The sequence below is a fragment of the Prinia subflava genome, chromosome Z, assembly GCF_021018805.1.
Source record: "Prinia subflava isolate CZ2003 ecotype Zambia chromosome Z, Cam_Psub_1.2, whole genome shotgun sequence".
In the NCBI taxonomy this organism is placed as follows: Eukaryota; Metazoa; Chordata; class Aves; order Passeriformes; family Cisticolidae; genus Prinia; species Prinia subflava.
In genome coordinates, this window is record NC_086283.1 from 65,445,449 (window position 1) to 65,462,389 (window position 16,941).

At 40.6% G+C, this 16,941-nt stretch overlaps 1 protein-coding gene across 5 annotated transcripts in view; it reads left to right on the forward strand.

The window, feature by feature from the left end:
• Positions 1-2,196: 2,196 nt before the first annotated feature.
• MUSK (muscle associated receptor tyrosine kinase) overlaps positions 2,197-16,941 on the forward strand; it is a 55,502-nt gene continuing 40,757 nt past the window's right edge. For 3 of the 5 annotated variants that reach the window (XM_063422222.1, XM_063422223.1, XM_063422224.1), the window contains exons 1-5: positions 2,215-2,293; positions 6,261-6,387; positions 9,602-9,753; positions 11,135-11,262; positions 11,751-11,892. In XM_063422222.1, coding sequence (XP_063278292.1) covers positions 2,215-2,293; positions 6,261-6,387; positions 9,602-9,753; positions 11,135-11,262; positions 11,751-11,892 — 628 coding nt within the window. Of the gene's footprint in view, positions 2,294-6,260; positions 6,388-9,601; positions 9,754-11,134; positions 11,263-11,750; positions 11,897-15,291; positions 15,318-16,941 lie in introns of all 5 variants that reach the window. The other 2 variants (XM_063422221.1, XM_063422220.1) reach the window with 2 other exon arrangements.

Here is a 16,941-nt window from a genome sequence, read left to right on the forward strand (position 1 = left end):
TCTTGGACCTCATCTCAGCAGAAGCCTTGGGGCATGGCTGTAAGTGACAACAGATGTAAATACAATTATCTGTAAACTGCATGCATCTCAGCTTTGTTAGGAAGAAATTTAAACACAACAGCCAACAAGCAGCAAACTCATAACCCCAGGAGTAAAAATTAAAGACACATCTTATTTTTTATAGGGTAAGCCTGGAAAATACCTGGAATTAAAGAAGGTTTGGTGTCACCAGCGTTTGATTTTCACTGATTTCAGTGTATATAGAAACATCTTTCCATGACAGGCACAGATGACCACCAGCTTCCCATATGTATTGTATATTAGTTGTGTGGCATACGTAGCTGGAGCTTGTGCACCTTTGCTCATGTATCCTCTGTACTCTCATTTGCTGTGCAAATTTAGATCGTTTTGGTTTAGAACAGTGAAGCTGATTATGATCCTTAATAAAAATATATGAAGTAGAGGAAATGAGAGATTAAAAGTACTTTGGTAATCCCCAAATGCAAAGGCATTATTAGCATGTAACAGCCATTGCTGGTAGTGTCACTTCTAAATGTTGCAATTTGCAAATAAAAGGGAAATACTAATTTCTGCACTCATATAGATGGTGTAGTTTCAAAGCCCTAGTAACACATTCCAAGCAGGAATCCAGCAATGGAAAAGTCTTTGGTCAAGTCCCTCCATGAACAGAATTTTGCCCTAAAAGACTTAGTCACATTTCTATGAAGTAGTTTAATTGAATATGTCTGGACTTAAACAAAAGAAATAGTTGTAAGCTCAGCCATGTACCAGTATTTCTGTGTTCACTGGTAGGACTGCTGTTGTTTCATCGTCATCTTCTTATTTTGCTTTTTTGTCATTGTTAGCTCCAGAATTTTTGGAATATAACATCTTCTGTGAGTGTTTCTGCCTTTATTCATCTTCAGAGGAACACTTGTATAGAGATTCTTGTACTTAATCAACAATGAAATGTCCCCAGAGTAACGTTGCCTTTTTAAAGCCGTGCCAAACTATGAGGACTCACACATTTGCAGCACTGGTAAGCTTTACTCCATTTGCTCCTCAGAAGAAGTGCTGCAGAATGACGTTGACTGAATAAAAAACTGTTAAGAAGCAGTTTAAGTCAAGTTTCAGCAAATAAAGGAAATACCAGAGATCGCAAAGTGCCTTTTACTGTGACATGTTATGACTGCCCATTGGCTTTCCTCAGTCCATGTAGTTTAGTGCAGAGCTCTCGTCCACTCTGCTGATAAAATGATGAAAAGTAGCTGGAGTCATGTTCCAAGAGGATCATCATCAATTAGGTTCTTCCTGGACTGATTATTCATCTTTTCCCCTGCTCATGCAGATATTGCCCCACATCAGCCTTTCCATGCTGGTAAGCCTCTTTGCTCTTCATATAAATATTTATGTTGGAAAAACAGGCAGTCCAAATGACTTGACCATTTTGGAAAATATAACGTAGGTCTTTGTGGTGGGATGGGGCAAGACAGAGTGAGTCAGGAGATCTTGATTCTGGTGTTTCTTTAAGTCTTCCTAGAAAATGAGTGTTGATTTTCTGTCTTTCATCTTAGGCAGAGACCTGCTGGTTAACAAGATTTCTCTGGAGAGTGAACCCCACTGTCTTACTTCCCTACAGAAAGACACTTTTAACCACCAATGCCAACCTCTTCTACTCCAGGAAACGCATCTGTTAAGAAAAGAAATACTATCAGCAGGGCAACAGGTGGCATATTACAGCCAATCTTGAAAGGTTATAATACGAGGGAGTGTGTATGAGCGAGAGGAGAAAAACTGGAAAAGAAGGGGACTAAGATGAAGGAAAGGGCAATGGCAAGCATTTTTTCCTACTACTGCACTTACAGTGTGCTGGAATAAAGGTCTGGTGACTTTGCAACACTGGGGTAGGATACTGCCCTGGAAATACATTTTGCCTATTGTACTGTTCTCTGTTTGCTTCAAAGGAATTCAGAAGGGATTTGCTTTCTCTTGTTTCATGAGCCCCACGCTTTCACACTGACCAAAGTGGATACGCACCAGCTGGCCACGTCCATCACCACCACTGGGTGGGAGAATTCCTGATTATACTTAGATCTCTCAGGCCCCACTCTGTCACTTGCAGAGAAGCTCTGCTTGCACACTGCTTCCGAAATGCAGCCGGCTGGGAGGTCCGCGCGCTGTGCCTGAAGGAGCTGGATGCCTTCTGGATCAAACATGAATGACCTGCTGAAGGTGCCCCTGGTGCACGTCCTCACCCTGGCAGCCCTCAGCTTGGCCGAGACACTGCTGAAAGGTTTGCTTGGAGGGGCTTTTTACCTGCTCTTCTGCCATTTGTTGAAGGCGGCTTTGCAATGGGGAAGGTATCTCTGGTAACGGTGGGGTGGGTGGTACTGTAGCTTTCCAAATAAATACAGAAATGGTCTGCTTTCAATGCTCATTCTCTGCTTTTAGAGGTGAAAATAGCAGTGAAAATATTGTCATATTTGTGTTTGGAATTGAAGGTCCTTTGTCTGTGAAGAGCACACAGTCTATTGTAATAGGCAAGGGAGACCTTTGGATTCAGCCTGGGTGGAATGTATATTTCTCATGTGAAAGGAAGCTCAGAAGTGTTAATGGCTGGTAGCACCAGTTGCTGCAAAGCCCAAGATTTGTTGTGTTCAGCACACCTGCGTAGGTTTGTAAGTATAATAATCTTCAAAAGAAATGAATCTCTATGATGTCTTTACAAAGAATAGGTATGTAAGTACAAATACACACTGTTAGTTATAGCATATAACATAGAAGTTATCATACCTTCTTCCTATCTTGTGTGCACACATGCACCTGGGTGTATGCAGACATCCTTTCAGCCAACAAAAGAATTGGTAAAAAAGTCTGTTTGGAAATGTCTCTGAGGTATGAAATGCAACTGTTGTACCATTCTGGATGTCCTATTTGGTAAACCTACAGACAACAATTTTTGCTGAACAGTGATGGTCTAGTACAACACAATGCTTACGAGAAACTTTGCAGTTTCAGGAAAACAAAATGAAATCTTAAGGGGAATGCCAGTATTCACATGTTAGGCCAACATTTCTGCTCTTACAGGGCTAAGCTTTCACAATTGTTAGTCAGGTTATTTCCAAAATAAAAAAAGAAATAATGTATTTTCTTTATAAAAATGTTTTGAAATAAAAACGTTAGTATTTTCCTAAGACACTAAAGTAAATTTGTGAACTCTACACATTTTGACTGTTGTGGTAAGACGAGTGGTATTGGAAAGGCAAGAAAAACAAAGAAGACAGGGATAGATTTTTTTCTGGTGCCACAGTGTAATGAACAGATACATTCCCTTTTCTAAGACATCACAGCTGAGCTGCTTTTTACTGTAGAAACTGCAGCTTCTCCAGGTGTCTGCAGTGTTGCAGAGGGACTGGTTCTGTTTTCTGCATTGTTTTTGTTTGCCTGGTTAGTCTGGTTTCCAAACTGTGAATCCAAATCCAAAGCCAAGACATTTGGAAGCTTCTGGTGGGCTGGGGATAGAAGAGGATTTGGCTTTCTCATGGTCCCGTGACCAGCCTTGGGTCATTTTTCTATCTCGGGAAACTACAGCTGACATCCAGAAAAATGGCACCTGTGCAGCTTTACACATATATAAATTAATTTATTTTCAATTTATTTAAAGCCACAAGGTACCTTAAAAATACCAGAATGCTCCAGTATATGCACATGGAAAGGCCTGGCTCCATTTCTGTGTGATGATAGATATGTCTGTACACCGTTCAGATTTTATTTTCCTCTGTTAAAATTTGGTAATGCACGCATCATAAGTTTAGAGTGCTTTCTGGAGAAAACATGGACTGACACCAGCGCCCAAACTGTTTGGATGGCTTTTAGATGTAAGTACCATCTCAGCCATTTTGGGACTCTCTCGCTGCCTCACAAAATGATGGCATGTTACACTGCCCACTGTCCTTCCTTGGGTTAAATATCACAAAGGTGAAAAAAGCTTATGAGAAAATTATACATCCCTGCTGCTGGTATGGTTGCTCTCTGAGGATACAGAATTTGGGAAGGCAGCTTTAAAACGATTTCTTTTCCTGTTACTGTACTGCTGTCAGTTTGGACACTATTTTCTTGCAAGTATGAGGCCTGATTCTGCCCAAAAAGCTATATGCTGGCTTTCAAAATGTACCAGGTCAGACCACGTCTATGCAATATTCTGTCATCTATTGAATAAAAGATGCACTCTAAAAGTATGTAACAGTTTCTAGAGAATTTATTTAATATAGAAACCTGATAGGTCTTGTTTGTCCAAAGAACAAAATACTGTCATTATGCATATGGTACAAATGTAGCTTTATTATTTGTAGGGGTGGCTGTGTTTATCATTACAACAGTTATAAAACTGGTTGTTTTCAATTATTGTTATTGTAAAAATTTACATTTCTCAGGGTTAGAAAAGCAGCCTTTCAGAGATCGAGGAATGTGGACAACAGCAACAAAAACATACTGTACAAAATTAGATTGCAAAACTCTGGGGTTAATGCCATTAAATCCCAATAAACTCTGTCATGAAATAGCAATGTCTCTTTTGAAGTAGACAGGATAACCATCACTGGGGGTTATTCTCCTAAGACAACCTTCAGTAGTAGCAAAATGAAGACTTTATAGAAATCTTCCATTTGGTTTCACTGGCATGGGATTCATCTGGGTAACAACAGAGATGATTATTTCTGTTCAGTGTGACCCAAAATGACCTAACAAAGTGATGCATGATACAATTTGAAGGATCAATTTAAGTATCACATTTTAAACAATGAATTCATTGCAGACTTGTTCTAATTGAAGTTTCATCCATATGTTCTTTAAAGCTGTCTTAGATGTAGTTTTGAGATTTACGTAAGTATAGTCGTTATTGTTAATCGATGATACAATCCGAAGTAATATAATCTAGAAATATTGTTGAGGCAGATTCATTCTAATGAACTGTCAAAAGCGTTTAGAACTTTACATAAATGTGATAGTGGAAGCTGATCCTTTCTTCCTCTAGCTTCATTCCGGCTGAGCTCCAAAGACATTCTAATTTTGACTTCCATGTAAATTGAAAAAGTATTAAGGTATTGACTTTCTATTATTCTCAGTTACTTAAATCTCAATGTCTTCTCTTTTGTCCATTCATTAGGGAGGGAAGGGTAAAATGGATATAGTTTATTTTTTTCCTGAATTTGAATCTCATTGTACTATGGAAGGCAAATAAATACACAGCAGCTGGGATTTTCTGTGAAAAAATAATGAGTCAGATACTGCTATACTCAGTGAGGAACAGGAAGACTCCAGAATCCATGGTACATTTTCAAGGTAGTGTTTCAATAACATGGTAAAAACCTGTTTATCTCGGCACAGTTGTCAATGAAATTCAGTCCAACAAATATGGATGTGTGTCTCTTGCAGCCATTGATCAAAACATTCAAGTATTTTTGGAGGAAGTGCCTGCAATGAATACCATGAGCAGGGAAAGAGAGAGGCTAGTCTTATGCTGTGATCCCTTCCAGCTGTGCTTCAAGTCTTTCACCAGAGTGATGGCAAATGTTTCTAAAGATGCATTCAAGTAATGTATGACAACAGATCTGTGATAATAAGCATTAGACATAGCTGTTCAACTTCTAACCCTCCTGGTACTTGGTTAGAAACTGTGAGAAAAAGAATGTATCCTAGTCACGAGACAAATCTGAATGACCTGATTGATCTTTGTGAGCCTGGCTCACAAAAATATAGTGGTAGATAATAAGTTTGGTGTTTGTATATAATAGGTGGTGGGGTTTTATTTTGGTTTTGGGTTTTTGTTTGTTTGTTTGTTTTTAAAAGATAAATATTTGACTGAATAAATCCTGTAATAATGACAATCCTTCCCCAAATCTCATGCACTAATAAGGAGACACTCTTCCCACTCCTGCGGCAGGCCAGCTTGTCTTCAATTTGTGTGCTGCCTCTTGCACTTCCAGCCAGTGCAATGTCACCCTTGTAGCAGTGGGACAGCCTCACCTGTGTCCTTGCAGTATACTGATCTATTGCTGTGATCTCAAGGATGAGGTGGGTCAGAAACTAGCTTGTTGGAGCTTGGTTTGCTCTGTTTTGCACCTTATGCAGAGACCTCAAGGGAAAATGCCACTGAGTGACCCTGCAAGGACCTGGCTCCCTCCACCAAAGGTGTTTGACAGACTGTGTAACTCTCTCCAGTAGGCACTAGAAGGTGTTCTCATTTTCTCTTCTTCATGCAGCTCCCTTGATCAGCACTCCTCTGGAAACAGTGGATGCCCTGGTAGAAGATGTTGCCAAGTTTGTCTGTGTAGTGGAGTCATATCCTGAGCCGGAGATTACGTGGACACGCAACAGCATTCCCATCAGGTAGGGAGCAGCCCCACCAGCACCTTCTGCCAAAATTGGCAGTGCTTTCTTTCATGATACAGGAGATATCTAGAAATATAAAAATGGATCTGTGGCAGGAAAGAGAATGAGTGGCTGTAATTATATAGGATTCTGTATTTCTGAGGGAGTGCTAAGAGCACTCGGGGGTTGCTCTTGCACCTTCATGCACTTGAGCTTGCAGAGAGTTAGTTTCTGCTGCAAGCTATGCAAGGAGTTTTTTCTCCAGCTTCAGACAATTCAATCTGCTCTCTTCCTCAGTTTATGAATTTGTGAAGAAGGAGAACACTGTATAACATTTAAAAGCAGCTTAGCAGACTTGTCTGTTTCAAGGTGCTTGGAAACTTTTCATGGAAGGGGTTGTGCTGTGCCATTCTTGTTTTCTTCTAGTTCTGGATTTGGAAATTGTCCTCTCATTGTTATGTACTGTCAGACATTAGCCACAAGGCATCAAGACGTCAACAAAGAAGGCAGCTTTCTGGAACTGTGGAAATGTGTTAAGGAAGTTGCTACCATTGCTTTTGTTCTTTTGCTGTAGACAGGTTTCTACAAAGTAAACTGTACTTGGTCTTCTAGTTCTGAAATCACATTACATCTGCCACATCTGTCTTTGGATCAGTTTCTCATTCTACATGGCTGTAAGTGGTTTCCTCTGTGAGGGAAAATGCAGCACAACCTCTGTGTAACATAGTCAATTTCAGTCCTCTACAGGAGATGTCCATGTTGGGCAGATGGTCACCTAAAGCTACTGTGGTCAAACATACAAAAAGCCTTTGAACCACTGGCATAGGAGGCTTCAAATAAGTCAGCAGCAAAAGGAGATGCCTGGAAAACTGCTTTAGAGTAGGAAAAAGCAGGAAGTTAAACAAAAATAAAGGCCTTCAGAAATATTTTTTTTTCATTGTCTGCAATCTCAGCAAAATTTCTGACCCTGGTTTTGCTCCAGCATGGAGGTCTGAACTTCCATGGATATTATTTCCAAATCAGGTCACCTTTCTCCTAATTCCTTCCCCATCAGTGACGCCATGGCTGAAAATTAAAGCAGGGAGAGAAACCCATCCATGAAGGACTGTGTCTTTCTCTCCTCATGTCTTTAAAATGATTGTTCTCCATGTGTTCTCAGATAATTTGAAATACAGATCATTTATCACCTCAATTCCCTCTTCAGAAGCCCAACACATCTTTCCTAAAGCCATTTCACTCTCTCTCTGAGATACAGTGCTTTGACCCAAATGGAAAATAAAGATAAAAACACCTCTTCTGGTAAGGTCATAGAGCTCAGTTACTTCATTCCTTTACTGGGACTTCTGAAGCAGCATTAATACAGCAATTGTTTCACTTTCACAAAGCACTAATATTCAGTACTGCTGGACACAAAAGCTCAGACCGAAGACAGAGGGAAAGATAAACTGAATATATTTGTTACCTTCTAAAAACTCAGGTGAAAGTATTTGCACAATGGAAAAGCATCAGATTAGAACACCCTTTTTCTGAAAAAACCCATATAAATGTATTTCTGTTCCTCTGTGTCTGTGCATGTATTAAACTTCAAAGGGCCTAGTTATTGAAAGCAATTAATAACAGTTATTTAATTTCCAAAATTTTCTTCTCTTGCCAAGATCCTAGCATCCTGGACAGAGAGCAAGATTAACCTTCAAAACAAAGCAGTATGTAAACTTTCAACTTCAATGGGAATAGAGCCAGGGCAGAGAATACAGCACTAGTCTTCTGGATGTGCCCTTCCTTTTGACATCAAAACCTGTGCAAGTAAGCCAGCCCTGTGCTGAGTGAAATAGTTACCTGTCCCATCTTCCAGAAAAGGGCTGCCCACAATAAGTCTTCCTTAGAACAAGAAAGGGGGCAGAGTCAGCATGTCTTTTACACTACAGGTGACTTCATGGTGCTCTTTCTTCTCACGTTGGAAAAGAGGAGGGAGATTCAATAGTGCATGGTGAAATGTTCAAAGGAAATACATGCCTAAAACATCATAAATGGTACATTCATGTTAGTCAATGACTACTGTACAATTTTTAATGATAAAACACAAAACCTGACATATGGAGTGGTCAGATATTTGATTGCTTGGGACAAAATTCTCAGGTCAGAACTCTTTTACCATTGTTCATAAGAATCAATGTCCAATTGCATGAAGGTCCTTCCTAAAAGCATTAACAAAGGTGTGAAAATAAAACAGAAAGAAATTTACTATTGTAGTGTCTACTTATAGTATTTATTTATATTTATTATAGGTTTGCAGTTTTGCAAAATCAATAGCTCAGCCTTCTGATTTCTCACCATCTTTCTTTCTGCTTTCCCCAGCTCTCACACTTCAATACACACATCTCCCCTACTCACATACCACACTTCTCTCTTCATGCCTACTATGAAATCGGTCTTTGCTCCACATACTTGGTTACAATATCTTGTATTTTTGTTGCTTCAGCTTCAGGCCTTTTTTCAGTTTCCTGAAATATCCAGGTTAAACCCTATTGTCATTAAACTACAGCTACTCTTGAATCCTCTAACCTTCAGATGGCTTCAGCACATTTGTTTGCTTGTTTGTTGGATTTTTTTCCCCCAAAACAAATAGACAAAACTACTCCAGGATGGAGACACAAAAGTTCATGGTTTTTGGATTGTGTCTCTTTTCCCAACTGTAAAAATATTTCTATAACTTTATCTGTTTAATAATAATAATAATAAAAAAACTTGTGGGTTTTGGTAGGGTTTTTGGTTTTTATTGTTGTTTTGGAGTTGTTTATTTGGTATTTTTTTGTTTGTTTGTTTTGTTTTGCTTTTCCTGAACAAGATTTCTTTAAACAACTTCAGCCAGCTCTAGTTCCTATATAAGCATCTTTCAGTTTCATTGAGCAATTATGCCTGGACCTGTCTGGAAAAGTTATTAGTGCTCATGCCTGTCCTTGGCAAGTCAAATCCCCAGATGTGATACCTGTTTACTTTACCAATGTCCGGGTGGAGGAAGAATTGCCACTACACTAGTGATGGTCAGTAACTGCATGGCCTAGTGAGAAGCTGAATCTTAAAGCTGAACTCAGCACCTTCCCTTCTGCTTGTGGGTTGAAAACCAAAGGTAATGCTTATTGCCATTTGTAGTGACATCAGCAGTCAGCATATCCAAACGCAATTCCCTTTCCCTGTCCCTGGCTGTCCCTGACAATCTGTGCTGTGCCCGCAGGCTGTTCGACACACGGTACAGCATCCAGAGGAATGGGCAGCTCCTGACCATCCTGAGCGTGGAGGACAGCGATGATGGGGTGTACTGCTGCACAGCAGACAACGGGGTTGGGGCGCCTGCGCAGAGCTGCGGGGCTCTCCAGGTGAAAATGCGTAAGTGGCACTGCAATTTCTTGCCGACGACCTGTGAGTGTTTAATTGAAAGCCTGAGCAGTCTCCTGTGTATGGTGCCAGGGGATCCACGTTCAGGGCAGACCCATCTTCTTGTGAAGCTCTTTGAGTAAGAGACATGGCATATGGGATCATAACTTCATGCAGTTTTTATTATTTACTTTAAATAACACGCACTTGTTCTAAGATCAGAAGACAAAAACTGATGCTTTGAAGAACATTCTTTGAGCAAAACCCTGTAAAAGAGCCACAGTTTGACAGATTGGACCTCTGTGGCAATACTGCATAGATTCCTGGTGAATTTTAGATGCAAAATTTCACCAATAGATTTCTTCCTGAGAATGTAAAATCAACTGAATTATGTTCAGGTGCTCTCAATAGCAGTGTTGAATGGTCTAGAGCACCATGTTATAAATCTCATCATCCCACATGGAAGGCAAAAGACTTGTTCTTGCAGAGAGCTACATATGTGTCAAACTCAGTAAAGGTGGACACACATGGCTAGAGTTATTTACACAAACACTTTAAAGAGCAGCAGAGGTATGTTCTGGCTAAAGCCTCTGTTTGTAGGAAAGGATTTGTCTGTGCTAATGAGATAACCCTCAAGGTCTGGTAATTCTGGAACTCTGTATCATCCCAGTCACTTGCAGGTGGTCGCCAGGAGGTGATGCTCTCTGAAGCTTCCTTTTCTGCTGGTTCATTATAATGCAAGAATCTCAAAATGTCACTTCTCTCAAAATACTGAGATGACTGTCTTTTAAACTCCCAGCTCAGACTAAGACAGGCCATGTTCTTTCTGTAAAATGAATTTAAATTCATCCTTCATTAACTTTAAGGGAGTTTGATGGCTTTTTCTTTAAGGCTTGATTGTTCTTTTCACTAGCATAGTTATAAATCCTTCAGTTAAGGATAATTATTACGTTTATATGCCTTTCTTGTTGAGCTAGAGGCAAGCCTGGGTTAAAGCTCTTTCAAAATCAATTCAATCCAGATCTGAGCTTTGAGACAAGACATGTTTATGCAGTGAAGAATGTCACAACCTGGAACGCTAACATTCTTCAATACTGGAAATACTCTTATCTGAATTTGGATTTTAGCCCAGGCCCTAATTCAAATGACTGTCAAACTCAGGAAAACAAATAACCCACACAAGCTAGCTACTTTTGCATCCATAAACTGAAACTGAATGCTGTACTGAATAAAGACCTTTCTTACCAAAGCACTTCGTAACCAAGAAAGACTGCTCTATCTTTCATCAATATACAGAAAAAGCAGCTGATTTTTAATGTAATTTCTGAATTTGTCTAATTCTATTATCTCTTTGCTTCCTTTCAACTTTAATTTTTGGCTTTTAAAATTTTAGGACCCAAAATAACCCGTCCACCTATAAATGTAGAAATAATAGAAGGGTTAAAGGCTGTTCTTCCATGCACTACAATGGGGAATCCAAAACCCTCTGTTTCATGGGTCAAAGGAGAAACAGTTGTAAAGGTGAGTAGAGAATGGTTTTCAGTAATGCTAATTATTTGCTAAAGGTACCGTGTTAAATATTAGTGTTATAATGTTTGTAAATTTTAGTAGCTAGAAAGGAAGCATTTGGAAAATCCAGGGCTCATCTCATAAATATTTTCATCTGCAATAATTCTACATACAAATCCAATGTTCTCTGTGTATCTACATTTTATGTGATATATGCTTGTTACTACTAAGTATAGCCAAACACTGAGGAAAACACTTGTGTGTGTTCTCTTAAATAAGAAGTATTTTGAAGCTATAAATCACTGATCTGCAAAAACAGCAGTGGGTGAGTATGTCATGACAGTGCTGAGCAGGAAGAGCTGGCCCAAAATCCTTGAGTTGTAGGACAACATTTATATTGTTCATGCATGTAAGCCCAAACTTTATAAACAGATTTTTGATGCTGTTTGTGTGCAGCCTGCATGTAGAGTCCTCACCTCAGTTGCTCCTTCCTCCTGCAGGAGACTGCTCGTATTGCTGTCCTTGATTCTGGGAATTTAAGGATACACAATGTTCAGAGAGAAGATGCAGGACAGTATCGTTGTGTAGCCAAGAACAGTTTGGGCACAGCCTATTCAAAACCTGCAACTGTGGTAGTGGAAGGTGAGTAACTTTTAAACCAGGCTCAAGCTCCTTGTGCCAGCCCCTCATGCATGCCCAGTTAACTTGAATTAACCTGAAGTACTGTGTTGATGTTTTCAAAACCACCCTAGAGGGTGATAAAAATAGGGAAGGAAGGAGGAGGAGGAGGAGGAGGAGGAGGAGGAGGAGAAGGAGAAGGAGAAGGAGAAGGAGAAGGAGAAGGAGAAGGAGAAGGAGAAGGAGAAGGAGAAGGAGAAGGAGAAGGAGAAGGAGAAGGAGAAGGAGAAGGAGAAGGAGAAGGAGAAGGAGAAGGAGAAGGAGAAGGAGAAGGAGAAGGAGAAGGAGAAGGAGAAGGAGAAGGAGAAGGAGAAGGAGAAGGAGAAGGAGAAGGAGAAGGAGAAGGAGAAGGAGAAGGAGAAGGAGAAGGAGAAGGAGAAGGAGAGATTTTGCCTTTTTGGGCTTGAATGTTTTCTGCCCACTAAATGAACACCAGGTTGATTTTTCAGTTCCTGATCCTTATGTACTCTGTGTCCAATTCTTATGTACAGAAGGTATTTGCTTTGTCGTGCGAACCACCACCAATTTCCAAGTGCTGAGAATAGTAGACAGGGGCACCCAAATGTTGGCAAAAAGCCATTCTGTATTCCTGACTCCTATAAGAGAATTCAGTTTGGGCAAGGGCTTGTGGAGTGAGTGGGGGAATGACTGATTTAGTAGATGAACTAATTTTTTTGTTTTTGATTCAGGATGACTGTAATGGAGAAAATAGAGGAAAGTCTTCATTTGCTTAGTAAGCTTCAAAATACTTGAATGTTGTAGGTTACATTTGTCCTGGAACTATCAGATGTTACTTAGTGTTCAATCCCATTTCTAAGAGGAACATAGACCTCCTTCAGAGAGCAATATCAGGTATATTAGATCCAACTACATATTACTGTAGGTCTGCTGTTTTCCTAAAAAATGCATTAATTTTTCAGGGTTTTTTTTTGATCCCTTTTTAATATTTACACATACAGACTGTGTGTGCTAGAAGTTCCCTAAATAGCTTTAAAACAGGAAGGCAGCTACTCTTAAACTAGATTTAGAGCTGTACTTCTCCCAGGCTAAATGCGATGAAGCAAACTGAAAACAGTTGGATCGTGATGTGAATATCTTGGGGCCTGGGTTTTAGACTGGCCCCTGTCACTGAGACAATGGGCAAGGGCTTGTCAAGAGTTAAACTGTGAATGGCAGATACCTGGTGCCATGCATACACATGCTGGAGGGCCTCTGGCACTGCAATTCTTTGCTCCAGATCTGCCAAAGCCAGTTAGGAAATCTAAAAGCAAGCTGGAACTGCACCAAAAATCCAGGCTACTAAGGCTGATGTCTTGGTTTTTCTCCATATCCAGAATTATGCAGTAGCCTGTTAATTGAAGGACTGGCAAAATGAACCACAAATACCCTACTTGGGGTGTGTACGTCTGCTCTTTCTAAAATGAAGATGATTAGTTCCTAATAGATCAGTGGCAGGTAATGCTCCCACATAAATTATCCCCTTATGTTCCATTCGTGTGTTGGGTGAACAAATAAATGCTCTCCTCCAGGCTCACACTGGTTTCTCTGGTAGGACACCTGTATAAAATACCTAATTTCAGGTGGCCACCCAAACGAGACAGACACATGTTTGGTTTATATTTTTGCCTTCCAAAATCCAGAAGTATTAATCCTGATTTAGTACATACAGTGAACTGTGCAGGATTCATTTGTTCAAACTGACACCATTCATAATTCTGACACAGCAGCTTACTGAGTGTCGGAGTCTAGAACATCCCTCTGGCCACCCTGGAGGGTTTGGAGACCGGACAGGGGGGTCTGGGATCTGTACAGGGGGGTCAGTTAGACCCACACAGATCCCAGGAGGACACTGCCTCTGATCCCTGTCCATGGGAGTGAACACTCACATGCAGGAAGAATCACAAATCCTAAGAATTTAAAATAAGTAGTGGATGGTTTACTATAGAATATAAATATAGAAATTAGGATTCTTAGTATATGGGGCTGAAGAGACAAGATGGAGGAACTGGGGAGTGGCCCCTGTCTTCCTTGTTCTTGCTCTCGTCCCCCATCTTGTGCTGGGTTGGGTTTTAGAGATTGGTTTAGAGTAGAGCTGACATATTAGTAAAGGTAGTAGGTATTGGTAAAATTTTGTAAATAAAAAATACGTCTCGGACAGTGGTTGGGTCAAGGAGACTGTACATAAGGTGTGGGGCTCTCTGATCCGCCCAGTCCGCCGCGTGTCCTGCTCTGCGGAGACACCTTGCAGAGCTGAGAAAGAACTAAGATGAGGTACCCTGCCAGGGAGGCCTGGCAGAGTTGAAAAAGGACTGAGATAATGAAGAATAAACAACCTTGGAAATGTGCACCGGCGGACTCAGTTTGTCGTCTCTACCTCTGGTGCGTAACACTTAGGGCAAAGAGAAGACTGAAAACCTTATTACCTCTGGGAACAGCAACCCAGAGGAAACCCTCAGGGAACAGCAACCCTGGGGAAAAACCTTACTACCTTGGGGCCAGCAACCCCAAGGAGAATCTCAGGGAAACAATAACCTTGAGAGCTGAGCATACAAATCCCTTCCCCCCATGTTTTTTTAGATGTTTTTTCATGGATATTTAACATAACTACATGTGCACATACCTGTGTACGCCTGCAAGTAGGTACTCGCATCTATCACCCTCACACACCTCTTTTATTATTTTTAGTATCCCTCCCCTCTTGCCTCTCCAACCCTACTAGTATCAGCATTTTAAAATAATGCCAAACAAATAATATACTAAAATTATTCAAAGCAGGAAAATCACATTCCAGTGTTCTTTGAGCATTCACTGTGTTCAGAAAATCTATGAAAATTGTTCTTTATCATTTCTCTGTAAGGACAATACCATATTTTTTAAAAAAATATCTTGGTCCTAGTATTTACTGGAGTCCCCAGTCTGCATAGTGTGGTTTAATATTAAAATAAAATGAATAAATATGGCTGGCTAACTATGAATACTTCCTTCAAGGCAAGTGTCCATTCAAAGAGCTGTGTAATTATTTATGCCTAGCTAGATCTAGATCACATGAATCCTGATTTGTTATGTGCTTACATTTTAATGGATCCAGCATTAGTCCCGTGTGGCATCCCAGCCTTACATGGAAGGGAGCACCCAAGGATCATAAGTCCTCATGGCTGAAAGGAATGACAAAAGTAAGACGGCCTGCAAAAGCTTACAAAATTTTATTAATAAATTACCCATTTGGCATGGAAATGTGTGTGTTTATCCGTGACCTCTGATATAAGCAAGGGGCAGTGGGTTTTGGATAAAGGGCTAGGATGAAAGGGGAGGGACTGAGAGACAGAGAGAGATGGATTAAGAAGGAGGAGAGAGAATGAAAAGAAGAAAGGAAGAGGAAGATATCACCGGTTCTAGCTCCAGCATCAATCCACCTGTTGGGGTATGCAAGCCCCTAGAACGCATGTGTACCCAGGCTTTGTAGTCCTTTTCTTAGTGAACTTTCCGTGCCCTGGAGTTAAGTTTCTCAGTTTCTATGCAAATAAGTTACCATGTGCAGCCCATTCTAGTAGACCTTTCTGAAATGAGTTGAGGGCTTTCAGGGGTCTTGGGTGCTCTTGATCTCCCCTTAGATTCCACGCCTGTTCATGGGCCTCATGCCTTCGCCTCAGCTGTACTCTGTTGTGCTTAGGAGCCAGAACAAAGACACTTGTCCCAGAGGAATATTGGCCTACCTCCATATGGCCCCTTTCTCCACTCATGGCTGGTAATTGGCCATTGCTACCAACAATCCTGGGTTGGCTTCAAAGCTATATGGCTATCAGTGTTTGAGACATACACATTGACCCCTTATCTTCTAGGCTTCCACATCCTGCAATCAGATTAAGGCACTGCTCAAAGTGCAGAGGTGTTCTTGAAAGACTGACTCTCTGCCTTCTGCAGGCAATCAGGTTCCTAAATGTACTTTTGGTCAGGCACATGCTTAAATGACTTGCTCAGGTTGGCCCAGAAATTACAGCATGTCACAAGTACAGAGAGTGAACCGTGCGGGATCCATTTGTTCAAACTGACAACAGTCCTGGCCCAAAAGTATACACCACTGAGGTACCTTACAGTAATGTATACACCACTGAGGTACCTTACAGTACTACTTGTCTGGTTTCAGTGGTCCAAGGTAGAACTGTTTGAAAAATGCTGCTATTTTGAAATATTTTCCAAATATTTTTTTCCTCTATTCCTTGTCAGCTTTCCTCATCATTCATAATACTGGTCCCTGTTTATTACATTTAAAGCACAGATTTAGTATTTTTAAGGTTTTATTATTTTTAAAGCAAAGTTGAAATAATTTGAGCAATTTAGATGAAAATTCAGGTGCAGTTCTTGTCAAGAAAAAGAAAGCACTGAAAGTCATTCTTAGTGGAGCTTATTTTTCAGTTCCTGATTTTCATCAGTGAATGGGGTGAAGGAGATAAGGATTCTGTGGGTTCTTCACCCAGCACAGACCTGTCCAAAGTTAGGGCAGCCTGGTCACTTTTCCAGGGCACGTTTCTGGCACCACAGCTTAGGTCATGAATTATAATAAATTAATCCTGGGTCAGGATTTTAATTAAGAGGATTAAAAATCTTGCCTTTTTGCATCTTTTCTCCAAGTCTAGGGCAAGCCCAGATGAATTTGGACAAGTGACGGTGAAATAGATTTTTTCTTAAAAGGCTCAATCCGCACATGGTAGATACATGGTCATAATGGACCTAATTGTTTGGTTTGTGGGAAGAGCTGAGTTCTTTACTGGGAACTGTATTGAGTTTATGGACAGCACTGCCTTCACTGAAAGACTGCCTGGGGTGCCTGGAGGGTATTAGGAGAAGAAACAGGCCATGGAGCATCCCCTTGATTTCACATCAGGGAACAGGCTCTGGAGATGAGGCATGGAGAAGGGTTACAAGAGGCAAGCATTGGCCAAGTGAGCCAAATGAGTGACTATGCAAGATAGGCATCGCTCCAGAAGAAGATTTATGTACAATTTCTGTGACCTT